The 26872-nt window shown below is 38.4% G+C and overlaps 1 protein-coding gene across 1 annotated transcript in view; it reads right to left on the reverse strand.

The window, feature by feature from the left end:
* The window catches only part of NALCN (sodium leak channel, non-selective), a 251553-nt gene that overhangs the window by 25618 nt on the left and 199063 nt on the right, over nt 1-26872 (reverse strand). Inside the window, exons 17-29 of the mRNA XM_009333336.1 lie at nt 22765-22838; nt 12995-13096; nt 12487-12556; nt 11128-11219; nt 10841-10963; nt 8473-8529; nt 7976-8096; nt 7743-7874; nt 5777-5944; nt 4473-4577; nt 3648-3754; nt 1761-1881; nt 1579-1677 (exon numbers count right to left, since the gene is read on the reverse strand). Of these exons, the coding sequence (XP_009331611.1) occupies nt 1579-1677; nt 1761-1881; nt 3648-3754; nt 4473-4577; nt 5777-5944; nt 7743-7874; nt 7976-8096; nt 8473-8529; nt 10841-10963; nt 11128-11219; nt 12487-12556; nt 12995-13096; nt 22765-22838 (1371 nt within the window). The remainder of the gene's footprint in view (nt 1-1578; nt 1678-1760; nt 1882-3647; nt 3755-4472; nt 4578-5776; nt 5945-7742; nt 7875-7975; nt 8097-8472; nt 8530-10840; nt 10964-11127; nt 11220-12486; nt 12557-12994; nt 13097-22764; nt 22839-26872) is intronic.

Consider the following 26872-nt stretch of genomic DNA (forward strand, 5'->3'; position numbering starts at 1 on the left):
GACTAGATGACCTTTAAAGGTCCCTTCCAACCCAAACTATTCTATGATTCTAATGTTCTATAAACATACATAGCTAAATACATCATAGCTATAGAAGAAAAACATTAAGCTAATTCTAACATTTCAAATAGCATTTTAATTACTTGTAATTTAAATAAAATGACTTTTTTTTTTCAAGACTTGCTGAAAAACATTTTGTATTCATCAATGTAAGGCTGACGCATTTGAAGGAAAAGTAATATTACACAGCTGAACAGGAAGGGGCAAACGCATCTATAGAAATCTAGTGGAATTCTTATACTGGAGAAATTTCGGCTTTGTTAATTCACTAGTCAAAATTTAGTGAATAAGAAAATAAATGAATAGCATATTGCTCCTTGTTCTATAGAACAGATGTATTTTAACAAGAATGGCTGCACTTCATCTCACCAAAATTACACTGGAGTCTTGCAAACATAAAAATACCTTCTGAACAGCAGAAGTTTTAGGCTATTTATTTGGCTCGCAACCTGCTTGACTTCAATTCATGATGCCTTGCTTGCCCACACTGGACACATGGTAGAGTGCTACTCAGCTCCCTTCCAGAAGGAGTCAAGTGGTTTCCCTGAAGGGCAAACTCAACAGTTGTGTTTGCTACAGAGTTCGGGCCAGGGCCATAGTAGGGTCACGGCCAGCACCCAGTTTGTCTCCAGCAATAGCACACTGGGTTGTCTTGCATCCCCAAGCCCCAGAGTGCACAATCATCCTTTCCCTCCAGTGCCATGAGCGATAAAAATATCGCTCTAGCTAGCTGCAACACAGACATTCCATTATTTTTGGAACTTCGAACTGAAAGATTAAAAAAATTAATAATTATGTCTTGGTGCCACAGGGACACCACAAGAGGCTCAGAAAAAAAAGTCAGATTAAGAAGGGCTGTGCAGTGTGTATGCGGCAGTCCCATCCAGAGGATGCTATCTATAACAAGTGTAGACATGAGCTGTTCTGTAACAATTCACCTGGGAACAGGTTTTTCTACTTTTCAGATAACCTGCAAAGCCCATGTGAACTGCAGTTTTTTCCTAGAACACTAGCTACTTTTTTGTTTGAGTGATGGACAATTAATTTTACAATGTACTCTGCTGTTTGCCAGGGAAAAGCCATGCAGCTTTACTTTGGATCTGAAATACTGCAATTGCAGAGCTCTAATGAGACCCCTTAGTTGTAACACGTACAAGCATAACATGTCTTTTTACCTGCCACCGCATGTATGCCTACATCAAACTACAACAGCAGAATCTGGAGCATCTGTAAATATATTGTGCTTTAGGTTCAATCTCCATCTGGCAACACAGCTGCATTGTAAATAAACTCAGACAGCTTTGAAAGCGTGTGCGATGGATTGCTATCATCCCAGGCTTGAGTTTTGTAGCAAATATGGATCAGGTGTGTCTGAAGCCATACTTGCAGACTTGCAGAATGTAAGATTGGTAAGTCAGTCTTAAAGGCAGTCTTACCAGGTAATGTAGACAGTGTAATATCAGTTTCAGGTTTCTTACAGAGCCAGTTCTACACACAATGAACCACCTCACTCAGTACCTTGTTTTCATTGAAATTAGCGATGACAACTCCAACGAAAAGGGTCAGTCCAATCATGCAGCCAAGGAATACAAAAACGTGAATGTAGATTCCATGGATCTGAATAGACAAAAATAAGATTAATTGTTAAAACAAATCAAAGTATGTGTTGTAGAATTCAAAGACTTGATGTGTTTCCTTACCGGCCCAACGCGATGAATAATAACATCTCTGACTTCCACCCAGCCTTTTAATGAAAGAACTTCAAATAGCGCCAGCATTGCGTTTCCCACATTGTCAAAATTAAAATTCCGAGGATTTGCCCTGAAACGCAGCACACAAATAGGTGTAACTTCAGCAATAAAGTTGTTCTTTCTATTTGTTACCTTGATTCTTCATAGTCTAACTAACATTTAAATACCTTGCAAAGTTGGTGTGAAAGCCTCTGAATAACAAAAAATAGCAACAGCAATAAAAACGTACAGTATAATTTGGTTTTGATCCCTATGTATGTTTTATTTTGTTACTCAGAATCTGATTCACAGTAACAAAGCTTATAACATGTTGCTGCATTTTAGTGTTTTTGTCAATGGAATTAGCAAAATACAGCATTCATCAAAAAATGGATCTGATGGCATTGGCCAGATTCTAAAATAAATTTACCTGAAGGAGACCAGTCTCAAACCCACATAAATGATTCAGACTCCAAAGTCAGCGAGATCATTTAGAAAGTGTTGTTCCTTATTTCATTATCATCGGGAACTGATGGTCTAACACAAAGCTTACTGAGAGGACATCACACCTTCTTGGCTTTCCTACATCAAATACTCTGACCTTTTGTATCAGTTGAGATTCAAGAGCATGTTTGCAGCTGCACATTAAAAGTACCCTCTTTGGGCTAGGTTAGCACATTGCTCTGCCTCTACAATCCGAGATAGATAATCCAAGGAGCCCAGTTAATGTTCAAGAATTTGTAAGGTAAATAGCTGTATTCCAGAAGAATTGTTAAGTGTTCGGTGCTTCTGAAAATCCAACCATTCAGTGAAAAAGAGAGCTCTCAGATGTAGATATTTCTTTTAAATGTGGTCCTTATACTGACATTTGGCTCTTGAAAATCTGGCCTGACACAGCCAACAGGTGGTATAAATGTCCTTGCGGTAAAACATTTTTCTGCAATAACAAAACATTCCCCAAAGTTTACAGTTATGCTGATTAAGACAGTTTTTGCTTATTTTTGGATCAAGCTGAAGAGGATTGAATTTGCTTACTCGAGGAAGAATTTGTCTGAAGCATACCAAAACAAAGACTTCTGCAGATGTCAGAGTTTCACTGACTGTTCAAATCACAGCATATTATTTCATTAGTGTAGGATGGCTCTGAACCTACCACTGCTGGTACATTCTTAATTCATGCACGTGGTCAATTAAAATAATTGTTGCTGTTTAGCTGATTTTGCAAAATGCCAACCAACTTAAAATGTAAACAATTAAAAAGAGGGGTTTTTGCCTGTTCAGGTGTTGGGAAATATTAAATGGACTTTATCGGAATACTGACCATAAACATAACGTTAGCCCTTAAATAATTTTTACTGCACTACTGCATCAGATAGACCACAAGGATTCCCTGCATGGGAAATAAAAAGAAGCTGCTAGCTGGCATGGCCATAGAAGAGAAAGGCTGGTTTTAGGCATGACTTGCTCATTGTTTTTTTGTGGGTAGCTGTCGGCAGGCTGATTTAGGTTCTGTTGCTGAGGTATGGCTCTCAGTATGACTTCATAACAGTACTAAAGCACAATTAAGTGATAATCTTGGTTCAAGCCAGTAACTGCCACTGTAATAATAATCACATCTAATTCCTATCTAGGTTCAGTACCTACGGGTATTTTTTTCCTTTCTGCTTTATGAATAGAACAGCAGGTTAAGGCTGGAGAAGTTTCATATATCTGGATTTTTACTAAATATACCAGAATTTTTACCCTTAATATCATCTGACTTACAATAAAAACCCTACATCAGTAGTTTAATGCCATGAGATTTAAGCCATAGTCTACATCAAAAGCTGAAAGATAGGCCGATGTGTAGCAACTCACCAGACTCGTGGCACCCAAAATCCAGGCTTTTTCTCTCCAGGTCTTAGCTTTAAATTGAGATTTTTGGAAACACTTACATTTATTCTGAAGATGCCATGACAATCTTCCTATAGTGAAATAAACCACAGCCTGAGATTAAATAATGGCCTGTGAGAGATGCCAAAATGCCAGTATAGACAGCACACTTGCCATGATGGGGAAGCAATGCAAAAAGAAATGAAGGGTTCTTTACAGGTCTGGGATTAATAGCCATGGACCTTTACCCAAATGAAAAACGCATCTCAGGAAGGATTCAAAAAACCCTTCTCCTTCCAGGACTGAGAGTGCTTTTCATTTTGCAAGACCATCTAGCCTTTCACCTCTTTCCTAAAGGCCATTGCTCTCTTTAGGTGATGATATTTCTCCAAATGGAGTAAGAAATACAGCTAACTTTCTTCATGTAACCTACATAGCATTCCCAGTGCTTTTGACCTCTAGCAGCCCAACCTGGTTTTTAGCTGCTGACCTAGGAATGCAAAGGTGTCATTTTCCATGGTTAATTCCATGTGACATCCAGTCCTTTGCAGATAATATGGCATGAATCTGACAACTTTTTCAGACAGTCCCCAATATCTGGACTTGCTTTACTTTTTTACATGAAAACCCAGCCTTGCCCTCATTCACTCACTCCTTTGTCACCTTTCCCTCCATCATCCTGCTTCTGAACAAGAAAGTGCCCAAGATCGCCATCTCTCAGTTGATAGCTCTGATTGCCCCACTTGCTTTCCCCAGCAGGCAGAAATGGCACAGCATACTATTATTTTGAAGCAGGAAAGCAGTTCTTACCCTAGAGATGATGTGCGGATCATTGCATTTAGCCAGTTTTCCAGCAAATAGCTGCACTCCAAAGCTTGCGAAAACAAGCATTAATGTCAGCAAAAGAATAGAAACCTGTAAAGATGAAGTTAGACTTATCAAGCTCTCCTCCTGCAGACTTGAGAAACGGGGTCATATCCTTCTGTGAACATGTTTTGTTGCATACACCTGGAGATAAGGCTTTCATGACCGACACGTTACTTTAGGTTCTCATCCAGTAATCAGGTGCTCTGTTGTTATTATTATTATTATTATTAACATAGCATACAAGAATTGTAGATAAGGATCAAAGCTTTTTTGCACTCAGTGTACAACCTTGCTAAATTCTGCATGCATAAGAATTGCCATTCACTTTAAAGAGAATTCTTCAAGTACTTAAATATGTGCTGCTTCTGTTTTGCTGAATCAGGCTTTACTAATTAATCTGAGGAATCCATTGTTAGATATTTAAATCCAGGATAGCCACAAAAAAGATATGCATGAGCAAATTATGATGTAAATATCTTTAATAAGATACAGTATCTGTGAAATGCTAACTAACTTTATACTTTTTGTCCTTGTTCTATTATTGTCTGCAAATATTTTGTAGCTTAGCTTTTTATAACAACCTGACCTCATACGGTATTCTGTTCAGGAATAAAATGCCTGTTGTTTAGGCTGACAGGCATCACTTAGGGGAAGTTGGGTCCCAAGACAATAGATTAGGTTCTGATCAAGCAATCACACACACATAATTATTATTATTATTATTACTACTACTACTACTACTACTAGAACAACTGCATAATCTTGATCATAACAGTAACAACAATGACATAACAATGAGATCCAGATCTGTGATGAACAACTGCATTGCCTCTGGTTGCCTCTCAAAAACTTGGAGGTAGAGATCTTCAGCTCGGAAACCAGGTTTACTTCTGGCTTGCAGAGCTGCCATACCTTACTTCTCATCTTGCTTTCCCAACTAGAACTGTGAATAAGGGGCAGATTTTATTTCAGTAGTCCTCCTATGTAATTATGGCCAAACATATACGGAACGAATAATATAATTTATAAAAGAATTATTACAGCAGCTTTATTCAGTATAAATGTAAATGAGTTACTTATATTCCTAATTTTTAACCTGTTCTGCGGTCATTTGCAGTGGTAGCTACAATGAAAAGTAAACAGACAACAATGGAGAAAAGATTAGAAAACATAAACCTACAAAACGGTATCTTATTACTCGTCCATATCTTCTTTTTAACAACAAGAACAAAATAATTGGCACATACCAAAAAGATTTCCTTAAAGCCACTAAACAGCTCTCGCACCACTTTCCTCATCTGAGGGACCAGTTTGAAAATTCGAAGAGGTCGGAGGCAGCGGAGTACCATTAAGAGCTGAGCTCCCGATTTGGCAGGGACGTTCTGAGGCATCCAGCACAGGAATATCAAACTTACCTTGAGGAGACAGAGCAGAAAAAGGCAAAGAAGGATTAGGCTTACAATGTCTTACTTGCCATAGACACAGCACAGAAGATCAGTAAACACTTCTCTTCCTTAAAATTAAAGGGAAGATTAAGGCAAAAAAAGCCTAATTTAGAAAAAGGACTTGGATCTCCTGTGCCCTGGCTGATTGTCCTAACTAATGGGCATCAGCTTCGGCCTCTGTTCTTCCCCTTTGACTCAAAATCTATTTTATTCTTTTCAGCAGATGGAACAGCTCCAAAAGAAGAAATCAAATTGGCTGATTCAGAGCAGGGACACAAACTACATTCTTGGAGCAGGCAGCATCATCTCTCCGCCGCCTTCTCATTTCAGAGATTCTATCCTGAAACTGAGATATCCTCACCTGGAAAGTCTGTTAACAGTTTCCTCGCCAGTTTTTCCTACCACTTTGTTACGGGCATAAGCAGTTTTGTCACCGTGTGGTTTTATTGCACAAATATTATGCCTTCAAAGGTGTTTTCAAGCAGCATAGTTGTGTCTTGTAGCCTGAACAATCTCTGACAGATGTTTATTGATTATAAAGTCTGTTAATTACTTCTTTTTTAAAAAGTATTTATAAAGCCAATGCTATTACAGGGGGACAGAGGTGAGAGTGTTACAAAGAGGTAAGTACACAAAAAATGGAGAATCAAGCTGATATCAACAATATGATTTAAAACATAGTATGATTTGTTAAAAACAACAGTGCTAAAAGACAGCCACCCCACCAAAACAAATAGATTTACCAGTGCTTCTGACTTTCATATTCTTTTAAGACCACCACGGGCACAGTTGGAATAGCTAAGCTACACCACCTAACTTTTCCTTCAGACAAGCAGAGGGATTCAGAGGAATTTCAAGAAACTAATGCACATACTGATTATGCATACTACAGTAGGAGTTTTGTATAAGTATGCATATTTTTATTTATGCTAACAATAGAACCTTTGATACAAATTGATCATGACAAATTTTATGCAGCACATCTGTCTGGTGGATTAATCTCTGAAAGATTTAATCTAAATCCATCAAAGCCATTTTGCTTAGTAATTTCTTCAGTTAGAAAATATTTCATACTGTATTATATTGAGTACTGTTCTTGACACATTCTGTGGTGTTTATTGCCATACATGAAGGGGAAACGGACCCCCTTCTCTTGTATTTGAATGGAATGCAAGAAATTTCCGGGGGACAAAGAAAACAGTGAAACAATTTTTTCCTGAGAACCACTACTGATAGGTATGGAATATAGAAAGATGCTGCTTTGCTTTCTTCCTGCTACAGCAACACCAGCAACAAGGATGTGCCCTTCTGTCAAATGCTAGAGGCTTTTGAAACCCTTTCTATAAATCAGGAGAACTGTCGAGAGCGGAGGAAGCACTGAATGACTAAGAAATAGATAAAACAAAAATTCTCCTGCATAAAAATGCTGAAGCAAGTTCAGAGATCTCGAGCTTACTTTGGAATGAACTCAGGTCTGATACTTAAAACATATCAACAAATAAATAATTAAAAGGGGCAATACAATGGCCCTACACTAAATTGCCAGGTCCTTATCACATGTCAGTGTATTTTTAAATGTCTAAATAAGTATTTGTACACATAACTGACAGGACTGCAGATGAAAACAGTGGTCTTTGTACACAAATTACACTACTGCATTTGCACCAGGGTGCAGAGTCAAACTTTTTAACATTACCAAACATTTATATATCTGAAGATATCAAAATTAAGAATGCTACAGAAACCTCCCATAAATATAAAAACTTACAAGATATATAAATATGTCCATTACTCCTCCAAAGTCCCTAATGACAGCTGTTGGTGTAAAAAACAAGCCATCTGCCATAATCTTCAGATTAAGCTCAATGCTCATGAAGATTACAAAAACATACTCAGCAATCTGAAAATCAAAGCAGAGAACAGTCATAATTTAGGAACAGGCAGTGGAGAAAAAACAAGGTGACTGTGCTTCACTAATGCAAAATGATTCAGTGACAGTACCTGGAGTGTTGGAGCATGCATAACTCTTCTAAAGGGGGATTCGAACATCATGGAAATGCAGGAGCATATAGTAACAATGATCATGACCCAGTCCAGGTAAGTAACCAACCCCAGCAAATCACTGTGAACAATACATAAGGATAACCGTTACAGAAATGCCAAGAGTGCTATGTCACTTGTATCGTGTCTACACCACAGTTAAGTGCTTTCCCTTGAAAAATAAATTAAGCTGAGGAGTGTCAAAGATTTCAATATTTCGGAAATGCGTAGTAAAACTATGGAAGTTACATGCAAGCGAAGAAGAAAAGTCTGATAAAAAAAATCCTCTTCCTATTCATCCTCCTCCCGAACAACTCCATGGAAAGAAAAACCTTTTTTGGGGAAAAAAAGAAATACACATGTGCTTGCACACATACACACATTACATGCATGTGCACGTTCACACACTTATACTGCAGGCTTATGTGACCAAGCAAAGTTACTTTTGCAGTGCTTACTAAAGCTGATGGTATTTGGTATTTTTCACAGCTCCAGTAACAGGATCTGTTTTAGAACTATAAAAAGAAGAAAAGATACAGTCATTTACATTTTATTTTAGTCAGCATTATAATTATACCATGCATCCATCACCTCAAAGTAATTTATATCCAAAATCAAGGCTACATTTTATCTTGGCTTAATTTTAAATATCTGTACAAGTGTCATTTAATTTTAGTCATATTATCAACACAGCTAGTATCACTTTAATTCATGGCCTACCTGTAATTCCTCTAATGATTCTTTAAACTGCTAGTTTTTTTGGTCTTGCTTTTGTAAGCAAGGACTTAATTTTGTATTTTGCTTGGGGATGGGGGTGGGGATAACCTGCTACTGAATTTTATGTTCCAAAGTGTTTCCTCAGGAGTTCCTTCCTTTTACTTCAAAACCTCTTGAACCATATCCTCAGTTGACACAAAAAAAAATCCTTCTACAAGCCCTATCTCTTTTATTGCTTCTTCAATCATTTCTGATGAATATTTCTAGATTCTCCATAGATGAATTTTCCTATGAAATTGCTGTGCTTCATCTACCATATCTAACCGCCCATTAGGCAGTCAGAGAGAGTGAGAACCACTCCATAAGTAATAAGCACATATCTAGGTGACACGAGCTAAGTTCTTGCTCCAGCAATTATTTAGCCTTTTTATGAAAGAAAGAAGGGCTTCAAGAGGAAAAGCCACAAGAATCCTGTCCAGGAAGCCTCCCTGCCCCAGTGGTTAGGGACACTTTTTACTTATCTTTCAAATCCTTGTAGCAAATCATGCCGAGACAGGATCTGCACTGCGGTATCCTATATCCCATGTGAGGGCTCTAGCCATTGGGATGTGAAATTGCCGTCACTTCCTCGCTGAGCTTAAAGTGAAAAATGGAGTGACCTGACTTCAGGCAATACTACCAGAAGAGATTTCGTGGTTATGAATTACAAGAATGCAAGATGCATACAAGGAGAACAAGAGGCATCTTCCATGGGCCAGGTTCACCCACTTACACCAGTCAGCATACAGAATATACTGGTTTCGGTGCCTTCCCACTGAACCCACTGACTTGTGTCTTCTCAAGATCATGCCTCTTCCCCACATTGTATATAGTGGTCTTCCTCAGCCTTTTTCACTAGAAGAAAATACGTATCCTATCAGTTTGAAAAAGATCTCTAGAATATCTTATTTGGCAAACTGGGTGGGACAATGAATAAAGTTGGTAGGTTTTAAATAAATGAAAAAATGACTTTTTAACAAAAAAATTATTTTTATAACTGCAAACATTTTAATTAAACTGTTTATAATATAAATATTCTGTTACCCTTGGGCACTCCACAATGGTAACAGGCACTGACACGTATTTGACAACTGGACGGGAATGCATGTTTGTGTTTTGTTTTGCTGTTTTAATTTGCAACTGCTTCATGGACCAGAGAACCGCAATCAAGGTAGCAGTTGCATAGAAAAGTAGGCACCTAACTCAAGGATGTGCTTCTATACAAGTGGCAGAACACTTAAATATGGGTGTTGTAAAACTGGATATCTAACCTTCCTGTTGTTCTACCTAGAAGGAATTTGTTGAAGGGCACAGAGAAAATCGATACTAAAGCAGGTGCTGAAACCAGGTCTTCCAAGTGCCAAGCTCATAGCCTTGAGCTATCTTCTGTTTTATGCTGTCTGTTTGCAAGGTGACATGCATTAACCCTCCAAAATTAGCGTGCCGGCCATAGACAGAGGTTTAAAAGAAGAGCTATAAGATGATTTTATATCAAGCTGCTTGTACATAGATCTGTATCTGCCACACTCGCATATACCTAGTTACTGAGTCTTCCTGGTTTTCACCTGGTCTCGGCTCTTCTCCTTTTATCTGCCACAGCTGAACACCTCCCCATCCCATTCTGGGTCTCTAATTATGGGCTAAGGAGTCTTAGGGTGAGCATAGGTGGGATTCATTTCTCTTCACCTTTTTCTATTCTTTGAGTAACTGTTGGTGTAGAAAGACTTCCCGCCTTACAATGAGGAATAGGAAGGGAATAGCAGGCTGATTCCCCAAGGTCTAAAAACGGGGGTACAAAACAGCCTTTCCTCTCAGTACATGCCTGCAGTTTCCCCAGAGTCTTGTCCTGTCTCATCATTGCAGACTGCCCAAACATGTCTGCCCTTACACAGCATGTTATTGCTTCCTTTCCTCCAACAGCAAGACTACACCGTAGGCAACTGACTGCCAGCTCGTGTAGTGACCACATTATACGCAGCTGTCCTTTCAAAAGAAAAGTTAGACCTAGATTTCTGAGGACATGAAAGTAAACACTTGTTGGAACCAACTGTTGATATGGAATAAACTTACGCATTAAAGCGAGCTCGTACCACCACTCGGCAGAAATTCCTGAATCTGTGCTCACGACCAACTATAAAAAGTGGTTTATCAAAATATGGATGATTCTCTCGCAGCTCCTCCTCTTGGACTTTCCTTTTGAAAGACAGAATGTAAATTATTAAGTGATATGCATTATACCTGGCAAAAATATCCCTTACACTTTGTTCTTTTTTCATCATGACTCTCAGTACTTTTTACTTCATGCAGAGAATACTTAATACAGAAAGCATGCACTCAGACTTTTGATTTTTAAATACCTTTTCATTTCAGCTTGTTCTTTTTTTTCTTGGATCATCTTTATCTCACTGTCTTCTCTCTGTGCATTTCTGTATCTCACTGTGTTGGAGTGCTAGAAGCAAAATGAGTCCTTTTAAATGAGGTCTGTGGGTTGTTGTTTTTTAATGTTTCAGATGAAAGCAAGATACGGTATTTTACATAGAAAGATTCAAATGAAAAATCTTTACTTCCAAATGCACTGCACAACAACTTAGTCAAGCATATTGAACAGTATTTTCTATCTACAGCACAAGGCTGCCTATTTTCATCAAGGTTAATTTCAGTTTTAATTTCATGTGTGAAGTCCCATTCAATGCAACTTTTAACTTTAAAAGCAAAGGTCTTTAAGCTCAGCCAATTTCTCTGAACTGGAATGAACACCATCAAAGTTACTAAGGGCAAAGACTGGGAAAGAAAAGGCTTTAGACACCCTTTCATTTCTCGAGCCTGCTGGATGTGCTGCCAGGCAGCAAGTTGTACAGAACATACAGTGACAGCAGAGAACAGGGAGGGAGGAGAGGGAGGGAGGACGGTTGTCTGAGCTCGTCCGGTGGAGGGTACAATCAGTATTACTATTCAGAGTTAAGTGAGTCTTTGGAGCACTCCTGGAGGGGTAATTCTGGGTGTTACCCTCACTATTGGACACAAGCAAAGCCACACCTGCTTTAAAATATTAGTTACCTACAGTTTCTTTCTACCACCATGCAGGGTAATTCATTAATTACTTCTTACACAGTTGTTTTTATGTATGAAGCACATCTAGAAAAATGACTATCATAGTTTGGAAATGGAGGGACTAATATCACCCCTTGAATTTTCATAGTCACAGAGGTCCACAAAATATCATCATGAATTTGCAGAAGTGAAAATGCGCTTGACTGCATGAAATTATACCACAGTGAAATCTGTGATTACTAGTTTCCCTTTGTCCTTTTGTCTGACAGTTCTCGTGTTTGAAAAATATTGTTAAACTTCTATTGGAAATTTTGAAGTGTGTTTTGCCAGCCTGAGTGATTTGTGTAATTCCAGAGTAAGGCTTTTTAAGGTGTCCTGGGTAGTAGCAATTGTTGTGCTCCAAATGTAATGTCTATAGCTTCAGTGAATCTGTCTCAGCATGTGTTTCAAAACCAGTAAGTCTATCAGTGAAATGACCATGTCAATTATTTTGACGATAATTCTAATGCAATTACAGTATTTGTTTTATGATTTCAAGAGTTCAAAAGACAAATTGTAAACAAGATCATAGATAGACATTAGCCTTACACAAGCATTTATTATATAGTACATATTCTTATTTCTTATATTCTCAAATTGAAACCATCATTTCTATGAAGACTTACATCTTGAGTCAACGTTTCAAGAGATTTTCCTCTGCTGATTCGCTGGCTGTTGGAACCATGTCTCAGTGACCTGAAACAATCATAATCAATTTAACGATACATCTCAAGATGAAATTTTGACCTTTATAGGATGGCCATTATAAAGCACTGCTCTCCAGCCACACAATATCTCAGATTATTATCATTTTTCTCTCGCTAACATCAGAAGCTTGTATGTTCTTCAATTGTTTTCAATCTGGTCTAACATAAGCCAATTTCTTTCCTTCTGATCTTTAAATTGATAGCTTTGTAGCCGGCGAAGGAAATGACATTTGAAATAAAAAGGCATTTTTTCCATTTATACAGTACAATGAATTTCATTATGGTTACAATGAAGAAGGTAGAATTCAGTTCTTTGTACAAGTAAGTAATTTCAGTTTTTCACACGTTAGGTATTGCTCAAATTTAATTCTTTTCGTCACCTTTATTTTAAGAATATTTTGAAACCATCCTTTCTGCCCATGTTTACCTGCGTTCTTGTCGTATATGATGCTGGACACTAAGTATTGACCTTTCCTTTGCAGGCTGCCCCTCAAAGGATCCGCTCAGCATGCGTTGTCTAGTGCAGGCCCTATGAAGAAATAGAATGATGATGACACAGAGTTTTCAGTATAAATAATAATTTCTGAGGTAGTGTGTTCAGACAAGCCAGCTTGGCTTTCTGGGAAGCAAGTGCACAGCTTAACAGACAATAACAATAAAACAAAAATGGACTTTCCATGAAAACGTATTTCCAAGGCAATGGTCCCCACTCTGCAACATAACCGGTCATCTGATGAACCTTCTCCATGCCCCAGCAAGGCCCATCTTCGAGTTCTTCTCAGTTTGCTATAGAATTTATAGTCCCTCAAGATGTCACTAAGTGTGAAAAGGGTCAACCAATGCACTAATCGTCAGTAAAACCGGCTTCTCAGCAATAGAGGGGAATAGTGCAAGTAGAGCTTTCATTTTAGGGCAGCTCCCTTTCCGGGCTGTATGTGGCAAAATATTTATGCACACACTCAAGACTTACAGCATATCTTTGAGTGTTCTTCTACATAACAGGGACCATACATGGTTTGAAATGAAAAGCTGCACATTGCTGATATCCTGTAATATGAAATGTCTGCTCTCTGGGAATGCATTGAACTTGCAGCATTTTGTTGTGTGGGTTTTTTCACTTGTTTGCTCATTTTTCTCATTTTGCTTTTGCTGAATTTTGGCAAACACATTTTACACTATTTTGGCAGAAATTAGTATTTGTTGGTTAGTGCGTGCTACAGCTAAACAGAGCATGTATATCTTTATTTTGCTGGCTACAATGAAATGGATTTGCTTAAGAAAAAGAGAGGTTTCCACTAAAAGAGCTCACACAACTCCGCCGATGGCTGAGAAATGGAATTTCAATGTTGGAAAAATATTTTAACTTTCCAGGAATGCTGCAATTTTAAGTTTACACAGTGCACGTCTTATTGTTTATTTTGTGCTATGCAACCATTCAAAGAAACTCACACAAGACCCAGCTGGTAATTTTTCATACTTTTTAATGAATTGAATCTCCTTTTTTTTTTAAAACATGGAAAAAAACTACATGCTATTGGAGTGACCACTCTGTTCACCAGTCTACTGTAAGGCTTGGATAAATGCTATCCTCGACAGCATGGGATGATCATGCTCGATGGCAAAAGGCATCCCAGGCACATTCTTTCCCTGTTATGACTTTGTTTTTCACTCTTCTTTGCTATTTCTCCTTCTTTTGGATTTAAACACATAAATGATAGGAGTAAGGATCCAAAGTGAGATCTGGAACAAAAATGAAAAGCTTAGAATCCTTGTCAGTGTCATCATTGCCAATCATACTAGCATGCTAGAAAGATACATTGTGCTACACTCCTTATTGCATTAGGTTATACTACACTGAACTGAAGCATCATGCCATTTAAGAACATTACTGTATATCTTATAAAACACAGCTTATGTTAGCCAAATCATGAACATTTTAATACCAATGGATTTTAAACATTATGTTATGGAGGATGAGACTACATAACACTGTCAGAACACAACAGAGATATCATTTGAATACCTGTGCAATTTCCTTGTGAAAAAAAACCCCAACAAACAGATAAAAATTATTTCCTAAAAATAGATCCCACCCAACTCTATTAAAATGACAATCCAGTTTTTTCCCAGCAGAAAATGGGAAGTTCTGGGGTCTGACTTCTGTATGGAGGCTTCTTGCTGTGACAAAAAGGGTAACTTATCTTTTTTCCTGTAAATATGGATTATTGTGCTCTGCTTTTAACAGTTAGAAATTATTTTCTTGACATCAAAAAGTGACTTGCACATAAACTTTTCATGTCCTTGTACACAGGTTACTTGAATACCAAGTTACGTAAACTCTTAGTGTCCATAATAAAAGAGAACATTAATTGCTCAAACAATAAATTCTTTACCTGACCAACGAACAGGATGGCTCATTTGATTCTTAATGGTATAATAAAATACACATAACCATATACTATACAGAATGGGCATGCATAAAGGGTAACACCTGTAGAAAGACTGTCAGGATTGTCTATGATCTCTGCCTAAGTTAGATTCCTAAATTCATATTTAGCATTTATATCCATTGCCTCATTTTCAATAAGTCTGGAAGCCCTGCAGCTCCTACTGAAGTCAACAGAGAAATAATGAAATGCCAGTTGGATAGCCCAGAGATCTGAAATTGTTATCAAGTAACTGCAAAGAAACTGTTTGTGTTTTCAGAGACAAAGATGCTGTGCTGAAAAGCCATGGCTACTTTTGACAGCCTCTCTCCTGGCATCCTCCACTTGTTGAGAATTAGTGCCTTAACCTTCCTTGTACTAACTCTTTGAAAAAGCCACGCTTTGTTTTCCTTTCAACTCAGGAACTGCATATTTTTCAGCTGTTTAGGCACCTAGAGTTGCAGATCTTCAGGGACTTTTGAAAAAGGCGGCAGGTGCCATGAAGTTTTCAGAATTGCAAAGTTGTCGATTTTAAAATCTACAATAGGATTTGACTTCTTATTGTAGACACCTACACTTAGGTGCTTACTCTCAGTGCCTACATGTGAGCCATGTGTCCAGGCTTCCCTCGTAATCAGTGGAGATGTAGGACTCAAATTGGCTGTACAGAGGTGGCTAGTGCCACCTGCATTGCCTTGGAGTATTTTGCCTTGTTTCCAGCTGCTGCTCCAGCAGGGTATGGGTCCCCTACAAATTTCTGTCTCACCTGCCATCAAGATGATGTCTTGGACATCCTCTGGCATCTCATACATTACTAGATGTCCATATGTGGGTGACTTCATTGAACACTTGGTCAATTAATTTAATTAATGATGTTTGGAAGATATTCAAGTAATCATAAAGTGGGCATCTAAAGACAAAACAGTCAGCCAAAGATCTCACTGGGCTCCACTGCCTGTATTGACTAGACCTCTATCAACTCGATGACAGTTTCAACACTTAGCTCACAGGCAGATCTGGTAGTCTGGAGATGAATCCCACACCTGGGACAACCACTGTGTCACAGTTTTAAAAATTTAGTGGTTTGCAAATTAGACTTCAAAATAAATGTTTTCTTGATACATCTTCATGTAACTGTAGCTGGTCAGAATCTTTTGACCTTTCTTTGACCAATGCAGGCAAAACTCCCTTTTTTTTAGCTAAAATTGTCCTTCCCATCTTCTTATACCACCTCTAAGAAATATTAGATAGGTTCATGTTCACTTGTGGAGGAAAGAGGAAGTTATGAAAGGAAGGAGAAGAGTCAAGAAATATGTCAAGCTTCTGGACTTTGTACTTGCAGAACTCTGAACACAGTCCAGCAGCTGCAAACTACATGCTCTAAATTTGCCTTGAAAAGCACAAATGGAATAAAATATCCTGAAAAAGAAAATGCCATTTGGTAGGTTGTCAAAAAGCCAGGCTACAGGTTAAGACCATACAGAACAATACGATATTGGAATACTACATAGTTTGTATTACCTGCAAACAATTATGAGGTCCAAACTTTTGAAGTCCTTTAAACTATATCATGCTTTGGAACACCTGAAAAATAAGTAGTGAACAGAATGTTCAAGTCACATTCTTTGAGCTAATGCAAAACGTTAAACGCTTTGATCAATACTTCAAAATACTATACCTTTCATGAACATTATGAGGTCTCTTGCAGACGGTATGCGTAGGGCTCACTCTTGGACTTTTTAGGGAGGCATCCTTTCTGCAACACTCTTCTTGCATCCCAGTATAACACTGATTTGTTGTTTTTTCTGTATTATTTTAATGAGTGAATATTTATGTGTTCTGTAGTAACTGCCTATGTTACTATGTACTTTTGTTCTTGTTCTCCCTGAAACGTGCTCACACTGAAGTCTAGCAGTGTGGTACGCTTCAGTAAAACATTCATGTTTTTTCTTGTTTCCTTCTGTATGTCTCTAAAGGAAAAAACAAATAGTCATTTATTTTCTTTAGTGTCTGCTCAGTCTGTTGAACTATGGTGGCATACTTTCTTTCCTTTAGCTGTTCTGTAGTCTCACTGTCATTCTTACCTTGCTGTTTCAGCTTTTCCTCTACCAGATGTTTGTATAGTAATTATTTTCCTTGGATTACAGACTAACTGATAGAATCAATGGAGAAGAAAGAACCTCAAAGGGTCATCTAGTCTATCACCTCTCTCAAAGCAGGATCAATGATATCTACACTATTCTGGGCTGATGTTGGTCTAACTTCCTTTTCCATACCTGCAGTGTTGGAGGCTCCACAGCCAGCTAACTCTGCTTCACAACAAAGCTTTACAGTGATCTATAACATGGTGGTCACTTGGCACAAAACTCATAAAACAGAGCTACTTCTTACCAATAGATATCTGCATTCCAGTATTTCTTTCTGTTTGTCTTTGCAGGAGGCAGGTGAAATCCAATGATGTCATACACTTGTGGAGATTTAAGAAGGTGGTGTCTAAGTCTGGATTTTCCTCCTGATGATCTTAACTGGAACATTTGTTCTGAGAAATGCATGGTATCAAAGCCTTGCAGTTATGAAGAAAGAAATCATACTCTTAAGAGAGAAAACATAAATTATATACAGAGAAACTTGTTGTAAGTTATTTAGAACTGACTAATGCAAGTCAGTTATTTAATGCAGGCAAATTTCTAATAAAGGATACCAAGGGTTTGCCTTCTATGATGAAATGACTGGCTATGTGGACAAGCGAAGAGCAGTGTTTGACACACTGAATGGTAGAGCATTAAACCAGAAGGACCCTGATAAACTTGAGGATTGAGTCAGCAAAAGCTTCAGGAAGTCAGACAACGAAGTGTGCGAAGTTTCACGCCTGGTACAGAATAGCTCCATGCATCCATGCAGGCTGTGGAGTGCTGGCTGAGGAAAAGGATCTGGGAGTTACACTGTGCACTGGGTCTGGATGGGATGGAGTTACCTGGATGATAACTGGATGAATGTGTTCCTGCCATCGGTAAGGCAAACTGCCTACTATATTAAGGAGGAGTGTGTCCAGCAGATAGAGGGAAGTTATTATCCCTCCTCTACTCAGAGCTGGAGAGGCTGCACCTGGGACACACTTCTGGGTACCCCAAGAGGGATACTGAAACACAGGAGCAAGTACAAGAGGTCTGTGGCCTACAACACATGACCTTCAGGGAGACTTGATAGAGCTGGGCTTGTTTGTTTTTGTGAAGAGGAGGTTAAAGCATGAAGCTAAACTCTTGTTATTGCGAGATGACAGAGCAGTGAGCAATGGCCAGCAACTGTGGCTTGGAGGGTTCAGACTGGACATCAGCAAAACCTTCTCTCAGGGGTAGGGTAATGCAGTGCTGGAACCAGAGCAGGTGGAAGATGCAAAGCTGATCTGATCCAGAGTTAGCAATAGTCCTACTTCAAGTGGGCAGTTGGACAACATGGCCTCCAAAGTAGGAGACGTCTATGTTCCTGTGATAAACAAACTAAAGAAAATGTCTGCTCCTTCTCTTATGAGAGGTGATGTATTATACTACTGTATTAGTGTGCAGAGATAATTTATTCAGAGATTAACTTTATAACTTTCCTAGAAGCACAGAGAATCTCGTTTCTTGCTCATTCTATTATTCAGAAAAAAACCCACTGTATTTTGCAGAAAGACTTGTATGAACACAGTCTTAATTGTCTTCTAGCATATTAGCAAATTAGTAGAACTGGACACTTAATTCAAGCAATTTGGTTTTTTCCCCCCCAAGATGCACTCATGGAAGTCTCAGTTTCAAACATAAGATAAACGTCCATCGCTTAATTAGCTGTTTATGAAACTGAAAGTTCCACTTAAGCATGAGTTATGTTATTCCCTCAGGTCCAGTAAATGCATCAGAAAAATCTTGCCTAGAACAGTGAAAATCCTATTGCATACCCCTAGCACCAGTTTACAGTTTGACTGTAGCATCAGCTGTAATGAAAAGCAACTAAAAAGCTGCCCATTTAAAAAATGTTAGTTTCCCAAACTGTCACAATATATATTTTACAATAAAATGAATTTTTGTGATTTTGGTGAGTTTGATTTTCTTCTCAACAGACCAGAGAACTTTTAAGCTATTCCCTGTATTTTATAAAATAAGGGCATAAACCGTTATGTGAGGGTGACCGAGCACTGGTGCAGGTTGCCCAGAGAGGTTGTGGAGTCTCCATCTTGGAGATATTCAAAAGCCGCCTGGACATGGTCCTGGGAAACTGGCTGTGGGTGGCCCCGCTTGAGCAGGGAGGTTGGACCAGATGACCTGCAGAGGTCCCTTCCGACCTCAACCATTCTGTGATTCTGTGAAGCGTGGTTTAACAGAGACCAGAATCAGGTTCTGCACTACTGATACTTTGATTATATTTTGGACTATGTGAGACTACTTTTAATTTGCTCAATTTCCCCACCATTCTGTGCTATTTAGAATTTATTCTCAGCACTGGAGAGAATGCACTAGTTTATACACAACATTTTGACACCCTCTCTACTTCAGAAAGCCAGTGGGACTAATAAAGGACTAGACACCCATTCTTAGATAATGATCCCACAAGGAATGAGGGTCAGAAGAACCACAGGCACAAAATTTGCTTTTAAGACGAAAAGCAGTTCCTATGGCAAGAGAGTGAGACAAAAGTGGGAAACACTGAAGATATGCAGGAGTAATGAAATTTGCTAGAAGCCGGGGTTATTGCTGCTGAGGGAAACACATCATAATTTTCAGAAAGAAATGGAGCTGTTTGTAATTCAGAGGCACTACTAAATGTGATAGTGTTTTGAAAAAGTTGTTTTAACTGCCTGTAACTCACTTTTATCTCTTTTCATTTTCCTCGGAAGGATGAAGTCCCCATCTCAGAATGGATTGATGTGCAGAGTTAAGCCTCTCTATGCTGACACTGGCAGGGGTGATGCAAATCACCGGTCAGAGTCAAAGTACCTAGGACAGTAGTTGCTACATCCTTGACTCTGTTCCCAGGACTAACTCCACCAAGACCTCAAGGGGGCAAGGTGAAGGTTAGTTTCCAAGCAAGGCTCTTCAGAAAATAGGTGGTTTCCCTGGAGTGCAGTAAGAAAGTGGCAGGAAAATGAAGAGACCCGAGACCTCCGTTTTGCTGCGTAATGTAACATTAGATGAGCAGGTGAGACACCTAGGAGTGAATGTATGAGCCCTCTCTGGGTGGTCGAGGACTATTTATGCCCTTCTTCCTCCTCTTGGGGAAGAACATGTCAAGCTGCAGTTCGGTATATAAAGGGAAAAACAAGGTTTGGACAGAGGAAGATGCACAAAAGAGACGTAAAGGTACCTGTGTGTAACGCATATTCCTTCTGTGTGGTTGGTTATGTTGAAACATTCAGATTTGGATTAAAATATAATATGACAAGGTTTAAAAAGTAGGGGGAAAAAGGTAAGAGGTGGACTTAAGCTAGAAGAGACCTAAAATTCTCTTTTCAGAACGGCAATTTGATCAAGTTGAAGTTGCCCATGGGCAGCTTTACTGTGTAGAGGCATTGTTTTAGATAAGAGCTCCTTAATTCAGGTAGACGAAAATTAAAAAGACGCTAGAAGGAATCTTTTCAGAAGGGACATCCTGAGTTATCTCCTATTGTTCTTGGCATAAACGCCATTTCTTCTTTTGTCAGATACTCTGAATAAATGAGACTCAGCTACTTTTATTCCTTAATAAAAGGATAATATACTACTCCTTAGTATACAGCATTTACAACTGAAGTAAAAATAAGAAAAAGAATCTCTCACGTCTTGTGAGTTTGAGTGTTCCTGTGTTCCTTGAACTATATCCAAAGTTACAGCTGTAGATTTTATCCTTTCTTAAAACTTCTTTTTCTGTTTGTAAAACCCCCCTGCAACAACACTGGCATCAACACGGAAACACTGGCAGTGCTTAGGACCAGCAGGCCCATCACTGGCAATGCTCTCTATCAGCATGCCCAGCAGATATACCATGAACACGATTTCCTTGTGCTGGAACAGATGCATTGGAGATGTCACAGTTCAGAGCTTAAGTAACAATTTTGAGGCAGTAACAAGGAACAATAAACAGGATTCAAATTGGAAGGACTGATTTCTGATTCTGTCCTGGTACCTCTCAGAACTTAGTGAAGTCCAAACAACGGTTTGCTTGGATTCTCCTCCCACTCTGCTTCAGACTTCTCCTGAAAAGTAGAAAGTTCTGTGCTGATGGAAGAATTCATCAGAATTCTGAATTTCAATTTGCAGGACTTCATTTTTTCTTCTGCGTAAGAAAGAATGTAGCCCCTACAGATGTCACAGGTTTTTAAAATTTTTTGAATCTAAAACAGTAGGGTGTTCTCTGTCTACGTTTCCTCTGTGGTATAGTATAAGAAACATGCCAAACAAATCGACATTTGTGTAACCCTAGAGGTGTCAATAACATTTCACAGTTGTAATATAACATAGAATTTCATTAGAAATGTTTTACTGAAACACTGCCATGAAGCCTGTATCTAAAACCATATTTTTAAAAGGTTTTTGATTAGGACAAAGAGACTTGTATTTATCTACCCATAACAGTAATGCCTGTAAAATCAAGGTATATTCACTTAACTAAAAGAAATGTTTACAAATAGAGCCCTAAGTTTTGTTAAAATGGAATACTTATGGTCTTGTAGTTACATTTCTCAATAATATGTTGACAAAGAGCATTCATTTGAATTAGTAATTGTTCATGTTTTCATTACCATGGGTTTAAAGACAGATAAAGTTACACATTAATTTCTACAGTACTCCCTGTGCTGTATTCTTAGAGAGTATTAAAAAGAACTAAAGAGTTGTAATATTTCTCAAATGACATGTAATTACTAGGCACTTTTTGAGAAACTTCACAATTCGGAAATCACACTGGATTCCTAGTGCACTGCTCCTCATAAAACTGCCATACTTAATCTAATCCCACAGCTGTACTTCTCAGATCAGTTATTCCTGTTTATACTGCTTATTTACCTGGGACCAGTCATTCACAACATTCTGGAGATGCACCTGCTTTGGTGAGAATGTAAATATAAAAAAAGAATGATCTATAAATTGTTGGCATTGCTAATGCACCTCATATCAATGATAGTAATTCTGATGTAAACCCAATAGTGGCATAAAACACTGCAGCATGGTGTTACCCATATGATAACTTTAGATATGGGTCTTGGAGACTTAGGAGTGCATTATTTACTTACGGTGCTGAGTACTTACTTGATACGGTGTACCGAAATGAGTGATCGTTATTAAAACATTCAGGAAATCCTTCTACAGAAGTCACAGTTCTGAAGTCGTCTTCATTGTACATTTCCTACTCGGAACATGATTAGCTGTAGTCTATGCTTTCTAGTGTACAACCCCTGTGAATGTTTATGTCCATATATATGCAAGAACTAGGCTGGAATTCTTCAGGCAAAATAACACCATTTATGAAGAGACATTTTTTGATTAATTTAGAAGGAAGATGTGAAAAGAGCTGAAAAATGATCTTTCCGCATGACACAGAATTCAAATACATACTGAAGAAGAACAATCTCTCTTTTGTTGCTGTTCAAGCATATAATATATCCAGAGAAAAGAGCAAGTTATCTTTGATAATGAAGGCAATAAATGTACTACAAAAGGATATACTATCATAAATATTATACATACAGTAACATTCATGAAAAACAAGATTATGAGAAATCAGATGACAGTCAAAACAATATCAAATCACTGCTGACTCTTACCTTAGAATTTTATTGATTGCTGTCTCTTTTTCCAGAAGGTTTCTTGCTCTGATGCTGAAAACAGATTTACGGAGCTATAAAATTAAGAGAAAGAGAGTGTACTTTTTAATTGCTGTAAAATATAGCATGTGTATCTGACAGACCAATGAAACATTATGATGCTGAGTGTATGTAAAATTAAACACATAATGTTTTCTATCATAAAGCTGTTTTTCACAGTCTGTGGCACAGGTGTCCTTTTCCAGGAAAAGGGCGATGGAAAAGATCAAAATGGTCACACAGAGCAAATTCCTTGAGGAATGCGTAAGATCCTAGCCTTATCTTGCAGATTTCAGCCTTCCTATCCCAATCCTTAGCTAGTTCTGGGTGCAAAGAAGCAGATAGTTTTGTTGACTAGCACAAATATTATTCCCTTTATTACAGATTTCTTTTCTTCTCCGGTTTACCAAGTCACAACTTCATCTTGATCCTTGCTACTCATCCTCCACTTTGGATTTTGACTAGGCTGGATCATACTCTGGAGATACCTTGACTATACAAAAGAGCCAGTTAACAAAGCTTAGATGTCTCATTTCAGTGCCTTGAGTTAGGTGAGATGAAAGTAGGTCTCCTGTTTCTCCTGAAACCAGGCCTGCCTGCCTGTTCTTGCCCTTGCCATCTTCTCTATCCTTTTTTCTTTCCTTTTTTTCCCCCTGATGTAGAGCAAAAAATGTGGTGAGCAAAATGTGCTGGTGTTTGCCTCTGGTCATGAACAGTGTTTTAGGCATATTCTTGTGAACAGGACTTCTGGACATTAAATGAAAGGACTGGGATACAAGAAAAAACAAGCACTCAATTCCTAAGCAAATAGCAACAAACATGGCAAATCAAGGAACAAATCACAGCTGAAGAATTTAGCTGAGGAATTGCACCTGTGATGAACAGAAGGTCTCTGGCACCTTGTAAGACTTAACTCTGTTAACTGTTTGGAGACCATTATCTTGAAGCAAATGGTTGAGACAGATTTGGCAGCTCCCAGCAATATGTACCCTGTTTTTGAGCAATCTGAAATGGCATCTTTAAGCACATTTCTTTACAAGTATTTATTATAAATGTTGGATTTGTTTAATTGATCTGTGTCTGACCTAAGGATGTAGGTAATAGATTTCTAACACACTACCTCAAATCCAGGGGATCTCGAGAAACAGTTTTGCTAGAACTTCTCTCAAGACTCAGATTGACTCTGATTCACAGTAAGATGTCTTCGGAGAAAAACAGAAGCCTAGAAAATACATGTTAATTATTTGTTAATTATGAAAATACTTGTTAATTTTACTGGCTGTCCAGAATAAAATGGCTATTGCTTTGTAAGCCACACCTGTAACAGCAAGCTACAATCTCTTTCCTAACACTTGCCTTTTCAAGTGCGGCCCCTTTAACCTTTCTCAAGTCCTAACCCATCTCTGTACAGCCTGTGGAAGTAAGAACATAGATGATTTGAAAACACCACTATTTTGAGATTCTGTGGGTTCCTTAAAAAAACTCCAACTTGAAAACTGAAATAAAGTATGCAACACTTCAGAATGTAGTTTGGAAAATAAGGTATTGAAATTCCAGGTAAAATTAAAAAAATAGTAACAGAATTGTTGAATATTTGAATATAAAACAAAAAATTGTTCCATTGTCTGGATATGGTTAACATCAAAATAAACTGAAAGTCACAGTATGAGATATACCATTATATTAAATATTGTGTAGGGGTAAATATTTCATATATTGAAACATATTTGTGTAGGTTTTAACTCATTTGCAGTACCTCAGCACAGGTTTAGTGGAGTTATCAGCATGGTACCTTATTATGGACTTAGATATAACTGACAATGGTGAAAGCAATGGGAAATCTTTCACATCTTTTTTCTTCTAATGTCGGTGATTAGCAACTGCAATCCCAGATAACTGATTTTTCCCCTTATCAGGATTGCGGAAAGAAATCTCCAAACCACAGGAGTATCTATCCTTTTGCAAGGTGTTAGCTAATAATTTTTTTAGGGCTCAACTAGGAACATCAAACTTATGGGATAATGAACGTGGAAAAACAGCTTTTTTGTTTCAGTTGTTTTTTCTTGTTATAAATAATTGCCTTAGAATAATTGCAATTGCATCAAACATCAGGGAAAAGAAAGTGTGCTGCCTACTAATGTGTTATGTCCATTTATTTCTAATACCAATTCTTTGCTTGTTAACATCTTAGAAATTGGAGAGATTTCAAACACAGAAAGCATTAATTTCCTTTCCAATTTCTAGGTTTTGCTCATCTGATTTCAGAAAAAAGCTGAGGGAACTAACTTTTCCTGAAATTGTCTACAGCTTCCTATATGGCACAGACCACTTCTATCAGATGTTTAAAACAGGTGTCAAAACACCTCGGCACTAAGCGTATGGTCCAAGCAGGGAAATTCACCCAGGTTGTCAATAAGGGAACGTGCCCTGGGAAAGCGGGAGCGAGGAGCCGACTTCTTTTCAAAGACTACAAGGAGGCTGGGCCCTTGTAGAGATACATTTAGTGCTTCCCCAAGCCCAGTGTTAAACCATCTAGTGCCAGCAAGGAAGAACATCATCTCAAGAAAAGCTGCTAGCAGGTCTAGGCCAAGGGCTACTTACATCTGGCATATTTGTCTACCAGGGACTGCCGAATCCTCCCTCTAGGCAGCAAGACTAACAAAGAAGGAGGCAGTGGCCTATGTTTTGCATAAAAGCACGCTGCTAAATCCCTCGCACGCCTCAGCTGGAAATGGTTTGACACCCTGTTTTTGATGCCTTCAATGAACACCCTAGTTGTCTGCTGGAGATTTGCAGTGCTGCACTCTGGTATTTGGCCACCGCGCAGCCAGAGGTGCAACATCCACAGAGCCAGAGAGATGAAGTGAAGCAGTAGGAAGGAGCCCATATCTGGAGCCACTGAGATGGGGGAGAAAAGACTGGGTTCTAGTTCCTACTACCAAAGCTGTTCATGAATTTTATTCAGTGATGCTTAAACAAATAAATGCCTAAGAAGTCATGGGAATGGGGAAAGGGACCAGAACACAGTGTGTTGCACCAGGTTATTTGTGCAAAGAGCGCATTTACTTCTCTTGCACGTTTTTTCAGAAGGACTAGCTGTGAAACTTGCACCTGAGGCAGTACGTCCTTGGGCACTGACCATGGTCTAAGCATACCCGACGGACTGCGGCTTAGGTGAAGTTTTGAAGGTTTGTTACCATCCTGTCTGCTTCTGCATTGTGATAGAATTTAGACTGGAGCCAGGTATCCAGTTCTTTAATGTAGGAATACATGAGCATGCACAAGATCCTACACTTTGGTGCCTAGGGATCTCAGTGGTCCAAAACGGAACTGATAATACAATCCAGGCACTTCCAAGGATTACGGCTTTTGAAGATGATGGTCCTCATTGCCCTTTAGGACTTATGAGTCCTTGCTTCAACAGAACTCTGGTGAATTTATCTTAAATTTAAAATATCCAGAAGAAGCAATACAAGATAATACTTTTAGATATGCACAATTGATCTGTTTCTCATATTTAAAGGAGTCAGCAGTCAGTCAAACTGCAACATGCATATATCAATATGTGTGTTGAAGAAAATCAAACATTACTATAGATTTTTAAAATATTTAATTTTCCAAATTTGCATAGCACACCAGGCAAATGCAATGGAACTGTACAAACAGAAAATGGGGGTGATGATCAGTATTTTGTTTAATAATGTCTAGATGCCGCATGCTGGTGTAGAAGGAGGCTGGCAATTAAAACTTGTGATACCTGCCGAGTTCTTGAATGTTGCAGAGGAAATTGTTAGCAGTGTTAATGTACAAAAGACATTACTCAATCAGATGATGTGGAATTAAATAAAGACAGTATTCTCTGCTGAAGTTATTTTAGGGCATATCTACTTAGCCTGCTGTTTTTTTTATTACAGACTGTGATGTACTGTGAGGACACCCTCAGTGTATCTTTATTAGCCATTATTTATTTATTTACTTCTTTAGGCAGCCTATAAGTGCACTCAGTGCAGAAGAAACAGTGCCATATAGCTTTCTGCTGTAGAGCTTTATTTTTTAGCATAAGACACTG

This window comes from Pygoscelis adeliae, unplaced genomic scaffold (genome assembly GCF_000699105.1).
Source record: "Pygoscelis adeliae isolate BGI_AS28 unplaced genomic scaffold, ASM69910v1 Scaffold48, whole genome shotgun sequence".
NCBI lineage: Eukaryota > Metazoa > Chordata > Aves > Sphenisciformes > Spheniscidae > Pygoscelis > Pygoscelis adeliae.